This window comes from Bombus huntii, chromosome 16 (genome assembly GCF_024542735.1).
Source record: "Bombus huntii isolate Logan2020A chromosome 16, iyBomHunt1.1, whole genome shotgun sequence".
Taxonomy (NCBI): Eukaryota; Metazoa; Arthropoda; class Insecta; order Hymenoptera; family Apidae; genus Bombus; species Bombus huntii.
In genome coordinates, this window is record NC_066253.1 from 6,673,186 (window position 1) to 6,690,616 (window position 17,431).

General features: G+C 35.6%; 1 protein-coding gene and 4 long non-coding RNA genes across 8 annotated transcripts in view; 2 read left to right on the forward strand and 3 right to left on the reverse strand.

Moving 5' to 3' along the window:
• Positions 1-408: 408 nt before the first annotated feature.
• LOC126874375 (uncharacterized) lies at positions 409-3,221 on the reverse strand. Of its 2 annotated transcripts, none has more exons than XR_007692774.1 (3): positions 1,842-3,221; positions 1,461-1,767; positions 409-1,359 (listed from the first exon to the last, which is right to left on the reverse strand). It is a non-coding gene; the product is annotated as an uncharacterized LOC126874375 (long non-coding RNA). The 2 variants fall into 2 exon arrangements; XR_007692775.1 differs by having other exon boundaries at positions 1,461-1,672; positions 1,801-3,221.
• Positions 3,222-4,877: 1,656 nt separating this feature from the next.
• LOC126874377 (uncharacterized) lies at positions 4,878-5,804 on the reverse strand. Its single transcript, XR_007692778.1, has 2 exons — positions 5,656-5,804; positions 4,878-5,565 (listed from the first exon to the last, which is right to left on the reverse strand). It is a non-coding gene; the product is annotated as an uncharacterized LOC126874377 (long non-coding RNA).
• LOC126874374 (uncharacterized) lies at positions 5,111-11,620 on the forward strand. Of its 2 annotated transcripts, none has more exons than XR_007692773.1 (4): positions 5,111-5,248; positions 5,339-10,366; positions 10,534-10,708; positions 10,790-11,620. It is a non-coding gene; the product is annotated as an uncharacterized LOC126874374 (long non-coding RNA). The 2 variants fall into 2 exon arrangements; XR_007692772.1 differs by lacking the exon at positions 5,111-5,248 and having other exon boundaries at positions 5,562-9,831; positions 9,896-10,366.
• A 929-nt stretch (positions 11,621-12,549) lies between these two features.
• LOC126874376 (uncharacterized) lies at positions 12,550-14,145 on the reverse strand. 2 transcript variants are annotated; one of them, XR_007692777.1, is made up of 3 exons: positions 13,945-14,145; positions 13,508-13,578; positions 12,550-12,737 (listed from the first exon to the last, which is right to left on the reverse strand). It is a non-coding gene; the product is annotated as an uncharacterized LOC126874376 (long non-coding RNA). The 2 variants fall into 2 exon arrangements; XR_007692776.1 differs by lacking the exon at positions 13,945-14,145 and having other exon boundaries at positions 13,508-13,885.
• Positions 14,146-14,190: 45 nt separating this feature from the next.
• LOC126874356 (midasin) overlaps positions 14,191-17,431 on the forward strand; it is a 137,616-nt gene continuing 134,375 nt past the window's right edge. The window contains exons 1-4 of the mRNA XM_050636281.1: positions 14,191-14,397; positions 14,867-15,093; positions 15,842-16,081; positions 16,290-17,314. Coding sequence (XP_050492238.1) covers positions 14,317-14,397; positions 14,867-15,093; positions 15,842-16,081; positions 16,290-17,314 — 1,573 coding nt within the window. The 5' untranslated portion in view covers positions 14,191-14,316. The remainder of the gene's footprint in view (positions 14,398-14,866; positions 15,094-15,841; positions 16,082-16,289; positions 17,315-17,431) is intronic.

Genomic DNA, 17,431 nt, shown 5'->3' on the forward strand with positions numbered 1-17,431 from the left:
CACGTAATACCTTACATTTTAACTTGCAACAAGACTCCTGTGTTCTAAATATAGCTATCGCTAGAGGATCAAGAAAAAAGAAAGATAAGAACTTATTAATATTAATTAGACAAACAGGCACGCGGAACGGGCAAACAAACAAACAGGAAGCCCGAGGAACAACGAATCGTTGGCTGCGTTCTCTGATTTTCAAAACAGATATCTATGTTCTGTGTGTTTGTATGTATTCCGTTTTTTCCTCGCTCGTTTACCGCTAGATCTATCGGTTTTTCATCTGACGAGCACGAGCCGTGTACAACAGCCGTAAACAGACGCTTGAAAGAAGAGAACCGGCCATTTAAATTCGACACGAGGATCCCGGCCGATGGCTACCGGACGCTGATAAACAGATAACGTGCACTCGTCTAATTAAAGAAAACACGTGCATTTAATTTAAACAAATGTTCAGTGCGCACGGTGGTTGAATTTGACAAGATTTCATGGCACAGAATTAAGATATTGTATTACACTTTTTTAAGATGACAAAAATAAATAAAAAAGTTTCTTGAAATCGGGTCAAACGACGTGCTGTTCTTCAGAAGTTAGAACAATTGCTTTACTGGATAAAATAATTTTCAGAAAATTCCGATTGATCGAAATGGCGAAGAGAAAAGCAAGGGACAATTTTCTTTACAACTTTTCAAACCTGTAAGGGAAATTTAAACAACGCGTTTTCAAGAGTTATGCCGCGACTGATGATGTAAAAATGAGTCAGAAAGAGAGAAAACAATTTTTTCGTAGGACGAGAAAATTCAATTTCCGGGAAAATTAAACATGTGACGAATATACTTGAAACTTGGCTAATCGCGGATCGAACAGGAGCAATTAATCGACAGGAGGTAAAACCGCGCGTGAGAATAAGTCGAAAATTCAGGATAAAATTCTTTTATAAAATTCTTTGTTTTCGAGAAAAATAAATTTTTAAATGTATCGTACATCGAACTTTATCTTCTCGAAAATGAGGCCATAAACGAATAAATGTTATTCTCTGGCTTCTTTTCGTACCTAGAACAATCTCCTGTTGATAAAAGAGTAGTTTGCGTTACTTAGTCGAGTTCAAAAACAAATTCCATTTGTAATCCGCGAATCGCGACATAATTGTGGAAAACGTGTTGCTTAAATTTTAAAATAAAGAACGATCTTCGCGATTCCGGTCGATCGCAATTTTCTCAGAATGTTTTCTACGCGTCATCCAGCAAACTGATCCTCGTAGCTTCCAGGAAGCTGGTCATATGATCCTGTGTGTGAAGTTAGTCGTTTAGTCCGGTTTGAAAAGAATTGTTCTATTTTAAAAAGTGTCCACGACTGTGATTAACCTTTCTGAAATAAATGTACACGTTATTTTAGATTTACACAAGCAGAGAAAATATTTCCACGAGTATCGGTTTGTTTGATTTTCTCGTTTGCTCGGTCCAACTTACACGACGTCAGACGGTAGGTTGTGAGGTTTGAAGCTGCAAGGTAGGTTATTTAAAGTCGTGAAAACTGTGACGTGAATTAAACTCAGCCGGCTCTTGCAATTCACCGTTACTCACGACTTTCGAGCTTCCTCAACTATAAAGTGTTTTATAGCGTGTCAACGTCACGCTGATGTTTTCCAAATTAACACTTGCTTCTGCAAACCGATTCTTTCCTATGAATAAATCAATCAACTCGAGCAGCGTGTCCATTTGTTATTGCTATTCCAAATACCCTGCTACAGAGTATTTTCAGCGTATCGATATCAATCTATTAAAAGTCAGGCAAGAAAATAATACGTACGAATTATCGTAAATAGAAAGTCATTAAAAAAGCACGCATACCAAAGGTCGGTCTAACGTAACGCGATAATATTAGGTTGACAAAATCCGCAATCACTTTGTTGCCAAGCCAATAATAGCTCGATCGTGTGACACAGATTCGTTGATTGCATGAGAAACTGTTGAAAATGACAATGTGAGTTCGCGCTCGCCATCTATATTCAGATGCGCTAGTTACAATAAATAGTAACTAGAAGATAGTTTTAGATATAATCGATAGATTTAATCGATAGGTTTAAGATATTCTTTTCTTTTTATCCCTAGTCCATGTAAGAACGTGCAATAAAGTTTATTCAGCTCACAACGATGTGATAAATTTATCCGAAGAATAAATTAATAACACGATATTGTGATCCTACCTCTAAATACAGAAATAACAATAGGTTATGAGCCCGGGTACAATAAATAGTTATTATTTTATTGAAAATATTAATAATAGTAATAATATTGAGGAGCGCAGGAGATAACCTAAAAAACAAAAAAAAGCGCTATTGATGATTCAGTGTTGAATATCATAAAGGCGTTTTATCGAATATATAATAAACGCTTACGTGACAATGCAGTTATCAAAAGAATATAGAAATGTCGAGCGGGGCGAGTTTAAATACTGAAAAGCTAAATAAAGAAATAACAACAGAAACGTTTCTTGTTTTCTGCTTTTTTAAACTTGTGAAATTGAAACGAGTGGAGAACGTGGCAGAAAATTTGTCCCAATTGCAGTCTCGGTTTCGAGAAAATCAAATTTGAAAAGCTGTCAGATACAAGTGTAGTTTTATAACTTTGATGAAGTACGTTAAAAGTAAACACACACAGAAAGAACGTGGAGTTACTTGAAATTTAGGAATTCTAATTTCATGCTTTTCTCGGAGGATACGAATAAGAGAAATTAAAGAGAAAATATTTGATCGTAGTCGTACGGTATCAAAGGTGTAATTAAGAAAACGTTCGTCTTGATATTTAATTAATCGTATTAATTACGTAACTGTCATGTCGCTAAAAACACTTTCAAGTGGAATGACGATAATTAACGAACGATTTTTAGATTTTATTTTCGGTATATAATTACAAGGTGTTTAAAGAAGAGGCCAGCTCCTGCTCGAGCAATTAAATTGGGAAAAGTTTCGCGTAATTAGAATCTGTCGTGTGAATGCAACAAAGTAATGAATCCTCGGGCTTAATTGAACGTAATTAATACCCTGAGAATTCCAGCCTTCTTTCTTATCGTTTCAGCACATTCGCGAAATATGAAATCAATAAAACTTCTCAAATATTCATATTAATCGTAGGTTATTCTTTTGAAACATCTACTTTGTAAGGAGAATAAACGACGCTATTTTGTTTAACAGGTGTATCTTTAATTTCGAAATCGTTTATATTCCAGGAATCGATAATTTCTTCGTTAATTCTTCGACAGGATTCTTCGTTAATTTAAGATCAATAAAAGACGCGAGAAAAATAAACGAACATAAAGAGTTGGAGGAAAAAATAAACGTAAGAATTTCGTTATACCGTTAGACATTTTCATTTTCAATTACGGTTCGTCCGTTTCCATAAAAAGTTCGCTTCTTCAAACATTTCTACGAACAGTAAAATAAATCAGAGATCAAGCAATGGAAGATTCCATTCCACCAGCAAAGTCCTATTATTGCCAGTTTCCACGTAGCCTAAAGAGTAGCCGTCCGAAAATAAAACAGGCAACGTAAAGAAGCCAATAATGAAATTTGATTACCGTTTTAAAGCACGTCGGCAAATCCTCGCGAGAATATAAAGCACCTAATAAGTGAGCATCCTCTGGCATATAGCAGATTTCGACCAAAATCCCAGTGATCCTCGAAACGAAACAGCGCCCTCTTTTAGCGCTCATTCGTACACAAGCGTTTGGGTCTCGTGAAAATGTTTGCAAACTCCAGTTGATGTGAAAAAATCGTCGAAAAGTTGTCAAGATTCTTAGAGATTCGAGCAATGGAAAAATTATTGATCGTCACGTGTAAGAAAATTAGTCTTTGTAGAAACTATTTGTCTGCATTTATACAAACAAGTGTTTCACTTGAACAATCCATTTGCGTATACCGCGTTCAATGGATAAATCGTGCGTTTTTTAATAGATGTCTCTGTGTCGTTTCGCTCATAATTCTTACTTGGTTAGTCTCTTGTTCTTTATAACTTTATTTAGTACATTTGTCGTACTCGCGAGTAGGTAAATTTCAAGCGCTCTTTGCGTATCTTCGTTGCTGAAACTATTGCTAAAAGCGAAAACGTCTATCGATAAGACGCGTGTTTGTCACGTGCCGCTGCTTTAAAAGTGTCGTAGGGGAATTACAGGTACGGGAACAGTGGGAAACATTTGTAAAGCGTATGGGGAAGATTCGTATGTGTCACAAAAATGGTTGAGGAAATTCCGATCGACGGATTTTGGCTGAGGCGAATCATCGTGTTCCCGGCGACCGGAAGTAACACAGTTGAGGATAATTTGATAGCGATAATCGCCGGAAATCGTGGAATTATTTTCGTAGCAGTTTTCATCGTCCTGGAATGACTGGAAAATTGAACCCTTTGAAAATTGAACCCTTTGAAAATTGAAAGATTAAAACGCCCGAAGTTTTCCTACAACCTGTTGCTTTTTTTCTAATTTAAAGCGTAGCTATTTCCGAATAATTCGCTAATTTAGCGTTGCAACAGGCTTCTTGCATTCCACGCCAAATTCGAAATGAACCTTCCGACATTGGCGCTGAAACGAATTTCTTTCATTTCGATGTCGAGATGACACTCTTCGTCAGTTACGAACGCTTAGCGTGCAGCTTCCGTTTGATGTGTGTAATTTTTCAACTTGAGAATGCGGTCGTGTGGTACTCGTATTCCCTGCGACGAGAATAGTCGCTGAATCGAAATATCAGCGATGGAATGCTGATCGAAATGTCCTTGTATCGTAAAAAGTACTATACTTTGGTTCTGTATTTTGTAACTTTCAATGAACATTGTATTTTCGCATATTGACAGCTCTGTGTGCATGTTTACGCGTAAAAGTCCAAACAGTATCTCTTCATAGCAACCTATGACAGTTTAATGGATAAAATTGTAATTTATCGCGTATACTTTTGTGACAATTACAAGAATCATAGAATTAGAATTAGTATGGAATCTTGCAATATTTTCAATGGTTTCATCATTTTGTCTATGCAGTTTCAAAAATTAGCCGCCGGATGGCGCTGCTAATGAACGGCCACGTTTTCGTATTTATAAGAACACTTGCTTCTTTTTGCTTCCTCGGCGTTGAAAGTCTCATCAACGATTCATCAACGGCTGAATATTCTCAATTTCCTAGCTAACCTACGCTCTCTGAAGAATAAGTTGCAACATCTGGGTTGCTTGAGCACCTGGTGCAATTCCATCGGAAGCTTCACAACGTTGTCGTACGTATTCTCTGCCTTTAAAATTCCCTTCATCACTCACCGAGTCAACTTCATCGCTAATCACCCTTTTCCTGAATCTGCGTTTCTCAGTAAGAATCGCGATCGCAAAGTGTCACGAAGCAAGCCATCATCTTGTCTTACCTAACGATCGTCCCTGAGCGAGCCAAGTGGCAATATCGACGGTCTATACAAACTCCATCCATCCATCCAGCGATCTCCAAAAATATTGCCGCCGCGAGTGCTGCGAGGCCCATCACGGTGAAGGAGTCGTGCTCTCGAGCAGAGTCGGATCGCGGTCCAAGGTGCCAGGCGTATTCCTGCAAAGGCATTCGATCGTTAGTTAAAGGGCAATCCGTTAAAGGTGCAGAGAGGCGCAGGGGAAGGTTCCCCCGACGCCTGGTACGCACACAATACCCCGGCCGCAGAACAGATAGAGAACGAGAAGAGAAGAGAAGAGAAGAGAACGAAACGCGTCCGGAGGGTCCCGTGCCGGCAGATGAATCCTAAGCAATTTCTCGCTGGTCGGGCCTCTTTGATGCTTTGAACTCTCACCGCGCTAACCGATCCTCCTGGTAATCACGCGGCCCTCGCCACGCCCCGAAAAACACCTTCGATCCTCCAGTCTCTCGCCTCTTGCTCTCTTCTCAGCCTCCTTTGATCCTTTTCTCCGCTCGAAAACACGCTCTTCCTTTTTTTTTTATCCCTTGGCTTCGTCCTATCCTTCTTCGCTCTAAGCTGTGGCATTTACTCTGTTTCTATCTGTTCGCTCTACTCTTCAGTCTCTTCGAAGGTTCTTATATATCTTTTCTCTTTTTTCTTCTCTTCTTGCTCGCTTTTTGTCTTTTTCATTTGCTTTCGTTCGTTCGAGCTTGGATCACATAAGAGGAGAACACTGTTTTCGATGGTTCATCGACGTGTTTCTCGCTACGTCTAGCAGTTCGTTGCTGCGTTTCAGCGACTTCTCCACATCCAAAGGCTTCTCAGGCCGAGTTTACACCAAAGTAGCGATAGCGTTATACCGTAAACAGTTATCGAATTTCACGAATCTGTTCGCAAACTCGTCTACAACGATTCCAAAATCGTCTAAACTCGGTCTGGTCCCCGAGCGCGCGATCGCAGCGCCCTTAAGGCTGGTTCACACACGGCCAGTAGTTTAAGTAAGTTGAAGCAGCGAGTAAAGCCGAATTGACGATATTCGCGTTGTAGGATCACCGTGGACGAAGACGAAAACGTTACTTTTCCGCGAATCAACAGCGTAAATCGTCCGCTTTGCTCGATTAAACCTGTGGCCGTGTATGAACCAGCCTTTACAGCACTCGGACGTTCGATTTCCGGTTCGACGTGCGATCGTCGAACAACGAAACGACGCTTTTGACGCGATTGAATATTCGCAAAGCGGAGGGAAAAAGGGCGCCCGCAGAAGTCGGTGAAAACGCACCTTGACGAGGGCGCGCGACTGCCGACAGTGGCGACTAATGTCTGCACGCGCGAGCGCACGAGCGAACGTGTTTTCTTGGCACCTGTTTCACTCCTCGTTTCGAGGGTTTTTCTGCCTACTGCCACGCTCTGCGTTTCCTCCTTCGCTCGTTTCTTTGGCGAGGGTTTAGGAAGCTGCAGCGCTCCATGATAATACGCCGGAGCTTCCGTTTCTTTTTGTCCGCCTGACTCGTACAGATCGCGTCCTACGTATTTCTATTGGGTTGGCAACTAAGTGATTGCAGAATTTGTCATTACCACCTAATGGTAAAATCGCCAATCACTTAGTTGCCATCCGAATACATCGTGATCTTGTCATTCGGCGAAGTAGTAGATATTTCTTCACATTAAACAGGTAATAGATACTGTGTATCTACTGCAACAACGAACATGGAGTACAAAACTGTGTAGCAGTGTGAATCCATCTATCTTCGTAGCGACATGTTGAAACTTACGGTTGTCGTTGAGAAATATACGGCCAATTAATTGTTTCTCACGGAATACAAATCGGTTAGAAAATTGCAAGTAGGAAGGATCGGCATGAGAATCCTATCGCGGTATATCGCGAGATAAAATTTGTTGTTGAAGGGCAGCGAAAAGATGAGCATCTAAGAAGCGCCAACCTGTCGATCGATAAACTATCTTACATTTTATTATCGTTTTATGTCACGACAGGAAGGGAACGCGTTACAACACTCCGTGTTTATTATTATAGCGTCGTTTTATCTTACGAATATTTTGGAATATCGTAGAATTGGAAAGGCAGCGACGTGTATCTTAAAAATGGAAAATATGCACGAAAGATGAAAATAAATGGGAAATTGGGATACGTGGGATTGCGGACGTGGCAAATATTGAAAGTAATAAAATTTCAGGTTGATACGATCCCATTACCGCTCATGACGCCATAATCACAACCGTGGGATCTGATTTCAAGCTTTTGATCGGCAATTCCGGAGATTGTATCTCTAACGACCTCGATCGGCTCTTTAATTTTTCCTCCTTCCTCTTCCTTATCCTTCTGTGCGCAGCATCAAACTACATAATCAGTATAAATTATGCATCTTCTTGTTAAAAAAAGCCACGATAAATTTTCGCTTATATAAATTTGCTCGTTCGTGTTGCTCTTGCTTTTGCTTCTATAATTATGTCGCTATTAAATAGCTCGCCATAAAACGATTGATATTTTTCCCTCTGTCGTTTCTTCAGTTAAAAGCAACAAACGATCCCCTCTTTCGAGTAGTTATTTTTTATTTGTATTAGAAATCAAATTTACCCAAGCCTGCCTCCCATATATAATCATTCACAAAGAAAACATACAAAAGGAAGGACGGATGAAAACGTAAGGTTAATAAGTTTACAGTAGAAGCCAATAATACAGCAGGGGAGAAAAAAGCGGAATCTCAGATGTTAACCGAACAACTATAATCATTAATCAAATCTCCCTCGCCCTTTTCTCGCTGCCCCGATCCTCCCTCAGCGATAAGTAATTCATTAGGCATTGACTAACTCCATCTGGCCGTCTATTAAGAAGGCCAGCGAGAGGGAAGAACCGTGACCAATTGAGTAAATAATACACGTGAAATTTGAGAAAGTCCGCTGTCCTTCGCTGTGAAACTTGCTGAGAGCGAAACGCAGGATAATAGAAATAACGATCCGTCCAAGAGCTGATTAATTTCAATCTTCCGCTGCACGTCTCTTCGTACAATCTGCCACTCTATCGGTTTTCTTCGTCCAAATTTTGCTTCTTCTTTTTCTTCTTCTTCTTCTTCTTCTTCTTCTTCTTCTTCTCTGGCAACGGTATAAGTAAACGTTATTAAGACGATTAAAAAATCAACGAGACACGGATGTTCATGTACTTGCGAATTTTGATTGGACAGTTTAATCGTGCGCATGAATGTATAGAAATTGTGAAAAATATTTCTACGATATGTCAACGTAATACTTACGGTGTTTAGGAAGTGAAAGGAGTCTGTGTTTAAGCGCCTTTTCTTCTATGTGTCATCTGGCGTGTATGATATCTGGAATCTACGCGTATCCTTGGATTAACCGGTCATTCATTCATCCAGTTGAGGTCGCATAAAGACCGGTTGAAAGAAACTCCGCCGTAATTGCTACGAAAATTGAAATTCCTCCGCGAAATACCAGAAAAGAAAAAAGGAACAGAAGAGCAGCGGGACATCAAGAGTTACATCAAGACGCTCGTACCAAAATCTAACGACCACCGACAAACCAGGACGAACGAGCGGCCAAGGCAGCAGCGCGAGAAAGCGACGAAGACCCCAGAATAGGATCAAGGACACGAGCAAAATAGCCTGCGAAGAAGAAGACGAAAATCAGCGAAGAACAAGAAGAAGAGGAAAATAGCGGAGGAAGAAACAGGCGAAGACGAAGAGGAGGAAGATGCAAGGAAAGAAGCAGCACAAAGGGAAGTAAAGGAGAGGCACGAGAGCAAGCAAGATGGTAAAAGGAGGAGAAGGATGCTCCTAATTCGTAGTTCGGGGCGGGGTTTTTTTCGGCGATAGAGAGGAGGAGAGCGAGGCTGAGCATTGGTGAAACAGAGACAGAGACAGGCACAAAGCGAGCTGAGGTATAAATTGGTTTGTTTGCCGCGGAGATAAAAGGGGCCGCTAAATGTTATCTTTAAGGTGTCGGATCAACGCAAATGTGGCTGAGTTACTCGTAATTATAGTATACACGGGCCGAGACCCTCGCCTCTACCTGCCGCGCCATCGGCCGCCGCTCTCCTCTCTTCTTCTCCTTTCTCTTTCTCTCTCTGTTGCCTCGTTTCAACCCATTGGCGTAACTATCGATCGCGATCCGATCTACGGGCCGAGATACCGACCGACAGAGGCGATACTTGTTTGGTTAGACTGGAATATCCACGGGTGGGGCAACGAGCAGCGCGAGGGACCATCCTCCTCTCTATCTTCGGACAACCACTTGGCTTGGGTCAGAAGCGATATGCTGTTGCTCGCCTTGATATACACACTCTATGAAGAATTCTCTAAGACAGTCAGTTTATTGGTTTCTACAAAAGGGTGTTTTGTTTAGACACTTAGAGATGGAGCTGACGGAATGCTGCAGTTAGAGAGAACATGAGCAAGGTAACGAATTATACTCACACGGTTCTTACGACTTATTGCCATTTAATTCTCTTGATGCGCACAGTTCCAACTTCTTCGCTAGACAAACGTTGCTCTCGTTATCGAAACGAGGGCGAGGATGCCATGTACGTAGATATATGTACGTAGGTGAGAAGACAGGTTAGAATATTTGAAATTTGAAGAGCCGATAACTCGCTGCAACAGAGAGAGTGATTTGAATAGCGCGTTGCTTATGATATGAACGTAGCGTAGCTTGAAAATACGCGGACGATTTCTTTTCAAGAAAAAAAGAGGTCTTTCGTGGATCTTCTTTGTTTACATTTTCTAATATCTGCTAAAAAAAAATAAAAGGGTGGGTTACCAACGGCGCACAGAATTCCTAAGGGGCGGTCACCCATCTTAGTACCTCTCCGTGCCGCGCGCTGCTTAACTCTGGCGATCGGATGAAAACCAGCATTTTCAGCGCGCTTTCGTCGTTGGCGCAGGTTAAGTGTTTTTCTAGAAAAACGAAGAACACAGTTTGATAAAACTTAAGGTGAATGTTAAGTTAAATGAAAATAATTTTAATCAATTTTGTTGGCTTTTCCATTGTCAGAAAATACAGTTTTAAATGTCTACATATACGTCTACATATGTTTCATAAAATATGGATAGAACATAATTAACTATGAGAAGATATATATTATTAACGATTTGTTGCAGAATTATTTCGTTTCTCTCAATGACAATATAAAGGATAGAAAGATACGAAAGCATAGTACTTGTAAAGATCTGATATAGCACTTCCCATTTCCATAAATACAGGCCTTGTAGGACAAAGATAAGGAAAAAAGTAGAAATGTTCGGGAGACCATCTATCTTCAATGGGAAAAAGTTGGTAGGTAAAAAAACACAGTAAGGAAGTATACATAAAAAAGAAAGTAGAATACATATATGTAATTATATGTATCCCACGTAGATAATTATTTGCTTTGAGCTTCTATGTTCTATCGACGCTAACGTTTTATGTCTACTAATAATAAAGGGAAACACCGTGGAACATCGAAAATTACCAGTTAACAAGAGCAATAAGGAAATTAATTGTACGACGTAACAAGCATGAATATCTTTTTAAATCAATACTTTGATTCTGCCATGTATAAGATATAAAAGCAAAGATATTAATTAAATTACCTGTAACTTAAGTCGATAAATAGAATCGAATACCATTCGCATTAAAAGCATAATATCCAAAGGTAAAAGTATTAATGATCATTGATTTCTTACTTCGAAATAAAATATAATTTACTGTTATAAGGAAAATAAAAGTTTTCTGCTATCCAGATACATTTCATACGGATTTCGTATGAAATCTATGAATTTTGTGCAAATTTTATATCTGAAATCACGTCGTAAAAATGACAAAAAAGGGGGGGGGGGATTCAAATAATTTCCTTTCTTTCCTCCTGTGTTTTACAATCTCCTTCTCCCTAGTTCCTTCGTCGTGATACGAATAAACAACTTTATGGATCTTGGATAATTAGATAAGATTGCCGTAATTATATGCAATTTATATAACACAATGTAGAGTCTGTTTCATGTAAAATACGTAATAAATTAGAGACTACTTCTGCTGAGTCAATTTACATAATACATTTCTAATTAAACACGATCCTCGAGGTTATTAATAAACTCAAAATCAATTACTGAAATCGTGAATTCGTTATATCGGCTGAAACGTGCGACTGTTTAATTAATTCAGAATTAATTGGACATCACATTGTTCGTGATGGATGATTATAGTAGAGGATTTAAACAGAACTTCGTATCTTACTGAATATAAGAATTACTTCGCAAGCATAGATCCTTCCTTTTTACTGAGAAGCGAAGAGATATCCATATTAAGAAAAGATACTGAAACAAAGAATAGAACAATTATTTTCCACTAGATAAAATAAACGAAAATACCGGAAATCAGAATAATTATAATATTCGTATAACATTTAAAACAATGTACATATTTGGCAAAAAAAATTCAATTTCAAGGTAAAGATGTATCGTTTTAGTAGATTTATACTAAATTTCTGGTTTTTGAAGAGATTACGCCAATGGCGGTGCTTTTTATCTCAGTTTCCAACAAGATGGGACTCCCCATTGGTGCGGCTTGAACAGCCGCGCGTACAGTGGGGCCAACATTATAGTACAAAATAATAATTCATAAATTATACGCGCCGCGACCGTTTAGAGGCTTAGGTATACAGCTCACTGCACATGCAGGTGATTCTGCTGCAGGTATATCAATAAGCTTCGCTAGGTATAACGGGTGACTTAAAAACACTCACCTTTTATGTCTTATGTCTTACGGTACGGACATATGGGAAAACATTTTAAAGTCATAGTTTAGAATTGGTTTTAGAATTAATTCTTGCATAGTTATTGTAATTGTCATAATCGTTAACTTTTTTATTATACCAAGCGTAGACTGCTGTAAAAATGAGATATTATTTTTACTTCAATTGTGAAACCCTGTTAATTTTTCAATTTTTCATATAGCAAAAAGGCGTATGTGTTTATATCTAAAAAGAATCGTAAATTAAACTATAAATTAACGAGTAAAATATAATTGTTAGAGCAGTTATCGCTGGCAAAATTTAATTAATTTAACTTTTAATTCTAACTTTTTTATTCAATTGATAACAGGGAAAATTCTTCAAAGTATATCCCCCTTATGGAAAAGACTTTTATGTATACATTGTGAAAATATGTATATATTTTGTTCTAATTACTTACTTAATTAATTAGTTACATTCGTTTAATGTAAAATGCGCTATTTTGCGCATGGTAGCGTTATCTATCGGTTGAAAATTGTACTTCGTGTTAGTTCCACTGATTCGCCTGTAGAGTAAATAGACTCGTAGTCAGCAGATCTGAAATCAAAAACAAACGAGCTGAACAATAGTTAAAACATGGAAAATCAGTCAGAAGTAGAAGAAATAACGAATAGCGATTGTAACGTTAAGTTTCACAATTTTGTGGCAAAAATCGATGACTTGTCAATCTCATGTCATGTAATTAAAATGGAAAATTCCCTCTATCTGTGGGTAGGTGATTATAATGAGAATACCATGAATGATTTGTCATTCGCAATCAAATCACCATACGAAAAGGAACCACTTACAACGAAGATTATGGGATCAATTGCCAATGAATTTTCAACCAGTCTTGCCAAGAGACTTTCAAAGAAACTTTCAATAGCTGTTTATGTCAGCTTTAACGTCCAGGTTGATAACCTATCTCTACATGCAATTGAGAAGAAGTTACAAGATGAATTTAACTCACATCCTGAGATTTTCTGATTTATATTAATAAGTTGTACAGAGACATTCTAAAAGTACAATTTTTATACTGTCCAGAACATGTGTTTACATTTAAGCCTTGTATATTTCGTATTAAACTTGATTTATATATAAAATAGGTATTCTTATTTATTTTAAGTATCTTAAATTTTAAATTGTGTAATAAGTACTAAGTGTGGTCTTAAAACTTCACAGAAACAAATATTTATTCTTGCAAATAAAATGATTTGACATTTTATCATATGATAAAAGAACTAATTTGAATTTCATCGTCTAAATTGCCAATTTATATATATATAAACAATTTCATTGCAAGTGGTTAAAAGATTACATATTATTACCTTTTATCATTGTTCCATATAATTGTTTCAAATAGTTATGCATAATTCTTGTGATATAGTCTGAAGATGATCTATAAGTTGAAAATATTAATTGTATTGTAACAATGTTACATATATATGATGACAACATTCATACTATAATATTATAACAAAACATATCAATTTTATTAGAAAAACTAAATTAATTAAAATTGTCACTTCTCATATATCAAATACATAATAGTAATGGCACTTATTTTAAGCACTATGACAAAATAATACTCAAAATCATCTATAACATACTATTATATATATAAAAATACTATTTTTATTTCTATTAAAGAAGCAACTTAATAGACATCTTTCCTTCCTTTACAATAAAGACATATGAAAGAACATTTATATACATTTAAGAAATGTATATTATTTGAATTTTGGAATTAAAGTTAATACTTAACTTTTCATTGATAATTTATAAATCATGAAATTCTTAATATCTGCTTATATGAAATTATTTTTACTTGTAGCAAATTACATTAATAATACGTAATTTACGAATGAAATCGTTGCAATTATTTTTTAGCTTCGAATTTAAACTACATACTTGATCTTACATTTCATAATGATGGCAAACTTATGATAGGTAGGTTTTTAGTTTTAAGAAACCCCAAGTAATCTAGGGATTTTTTTTGTTATGGGTCGAGGAATTGTACGCCTTAAAAAGGAACATCCGAACATTGGCCACTGATCGTAAACACGTGGTTACTTACGCATTGATTTCAATATTTATCCGGCATTGCACGTGTAACTTGATTTTTAGTTTTTCAAATATGTTTTCACAAAGTTTGTCGGTATTTATTAAACGAGACGAAAAGTATGTGCAGAAACTCTCATTTTTTAGAATTGACAAAGTAAGTAAGAAACATCTTTTTGAAATATTTTAAATATCCTCTTTTCGTTTGTTAACATCATAATTATCAATATCTCTGTTCTTATTTTTCTATGCTATTACTATTTCTTATTGTATAAATTTCACATTGTTTTGTAAGTTACTGTTAGCAATTATATGTTTTAGTAATATTTTCATCTAATTTTTAATATATAATAAATGGATGAAAATAATATACCTTCAAACTGTGTTTATTTGTAACACATACAATATTCATTTTATTCATTCATTTAATTTAATACGCGAAATAAACATGACAAATTTATAGAAAATGCAGAACTTTTTCTAATGTTTTAATTACTGTTTATTTTTAAATTGAGTTTCGATTAAAATGTACCATGTGTCTTACTTTTTCATTATTTAATAATGTTATATTCTTCAAAATATATTTCATTAATCTTATTTCATAACATTGTGTAATTTTACTGTAGGAACCAAGTGAGGATGAGCATAAACAAATTTTAGACATTTTATGTGAATTCTTAATGAATCCAGAAACCACGGAGGATGTTGCAGAATGTTTCCCACAATTATTGCCAGCATTAATTATGAAAAGCATTTCAATGGATAAAATTTCCTTTGATGACGAAGATTTGATTCATAAATTAAATTCAGTTATCTTAGCCAAATTACTTTCCAAGAATCGGGATATATTAGTGTATGTATTTTTAATGTTACGTAGAATACTTTATATTTTATATTATTTTGTATGTATATATATATTTTTTTTGCACTAATATGTGATTATTAACAGCGAAAATATCATCATAAAATTATGTTCTCTTACTTATAGGCAATATATTGTAGGTTGAATAGTACTTTATTCAACATTATAATTCTTTCATGTTCCATAACATTTTAGGTTGAATTTTTCAGGTTGGAGAATATCCTGCAAGGATACAAACAATATTTTTCTGATACTCTGTGTATTATACTCTTTTTATTACTTAAATTTAGAATTATCAATTGATGAAATGTGTAATAAATATAAAATATATTTGGAAAAAATTAAAGGTCTTTGTAACACAGTATTCTATATTGTTTTCTTAGTTGTATTATTAATTTAGTACAGACATATACAAGTAATCTTTTTCTTACTTTGTAAATATGTAAACATAGTTGTTTATGTTTAGTAGTATGAAAATTTGTATACTTCATAGCATAATTATATTAAACTGTAACGTTGAAAAGTATGTTTGGAAAAGTCTTGTTTATTTTATAGCAGTATTCAGTAGTATAAAATATGTTTTCTACGAATCAAATGTATAATTACAGAAACATAAAAAATTATTAATTATTTAAAAAATAATTATTGCCAACAGTTCTCTATTGAAAATAATTATAAGATATATTTAAATGATATAAAATTTGAAATTTATTTTTAAATGAATATTGTTTTATTACAGATTTGTTCTACATTATTTTGATGTAAATCCAGCTCCATTTGAATTTATAGAAGTTGATCATGGTCCTCCTTTAAAAAGACGTAATAGGCAAAGAGTAATATCTGTCACAAAAGTATCTGATTATGATTTAGTAACTGCTTGTTATGATATTCTATGTAGTGCACCAATACACTTTAAATATGCGTGGAATTGGTCTAAATTTTATAAATATCTGACTCATGAAGATAGTGGTGTTAGATGGTAAGATATGAAATTAAAAAATATGATATCTCCTTTTAATATTTTAAATAAAATTACTACTAGGAAAAGATTTTAATCCAATGATTTTTATTAAATGGAGTAATTGTTTAGGGACAAATTTGATAAAATTCCGTTTTAAATAAGAAAAATAAAAAAGTGTCTTAAGTCAAAACAAAATATACAAGAATAATTTTTAATTATCTTTCAGGGTAGCAATAAATTGTATTTCTATTGTATTAGGAATGTCAGAATCTTCCTATCTATCTCATGTGAGTGATTTTGTTTCTAACAATCAAGAGTACTTTGTTAAAAGTAAAGAAGTTAATCGAAATAATATAACATGTGAAGATACCAAAGAAATAGATGGAATTCCTGGTGTACCTTCTGTAGTTTCCATTGGAGGAATTTTACTTCCAATATTTGAAAAATCTGGAAATAAAAAGGAATTGAATCTAGTTCCTGTACCATCTACAAGACAAAATTTACGAAATTTAGCTTTGGCAGTCTCTTCCAATAAATGTGTATGTTTACAAGGTACAGTTGGTTCTGGAAAGACTGCATTAATAGAGTTTTTAGCTCAAGCTACTGGTCACGATGCACAGAAATTTGCAAAAGTGCAATTAGGTGATCAAACAGATTCTAAAATGTTATTAGGAATGTACAGATGTACTGATATTCCTGGAGAATTTTTATGGCAACCAGGAATATTGACTGAAGCTGTATCATCTGGCAAATGGCTGCTTTTAGAAGATATTGACTGCGCTGCGACAGATGTTATTAGCGTTATTGGACAACTTATAGAAACTAAAACATTATCAGTCCCTGGATACAGAGACTTGATATACGTGAAAAGTGGGTTTCAGTTGTTTGTTACTAGAAGATTGAGTTCTGGAGGAACACAAAAATCATTTCAAATGCCAATGCAGAAACAGTGGTCTTGTGTTAACATAGAATCTTTATCAAAGAAAGAACTCGTTACAATTGTCCAAACCTTATTTCCAATATTGCATACGGTAGCTGTAAAAATGGTTGATGTGTTTTTATTGTTTTCTGCTGGAAACCATGAAGATGACATTGTGAATAGTGTAAAGAATACTAGACAAATTTCTACCAGGGATTTGATTAAGTGGTGCTTTAGAGCTGTAGTTGATTTTGATGTATCCTCACCTGCTTCAGGCCTGAAGATCTTTCAAGATGCTTTAGATGTCTTTTGCTGCTCTGTGCCTAATTCCGGTATGTAAAGTATACTTTATAAAAATATCTATTATTGCTGAATGATTGTTTATAATACTGCAATTGAATGTTCTTATAAAAAAATTTCATAAGTGATGAATCATGTTGTTGTCTTTT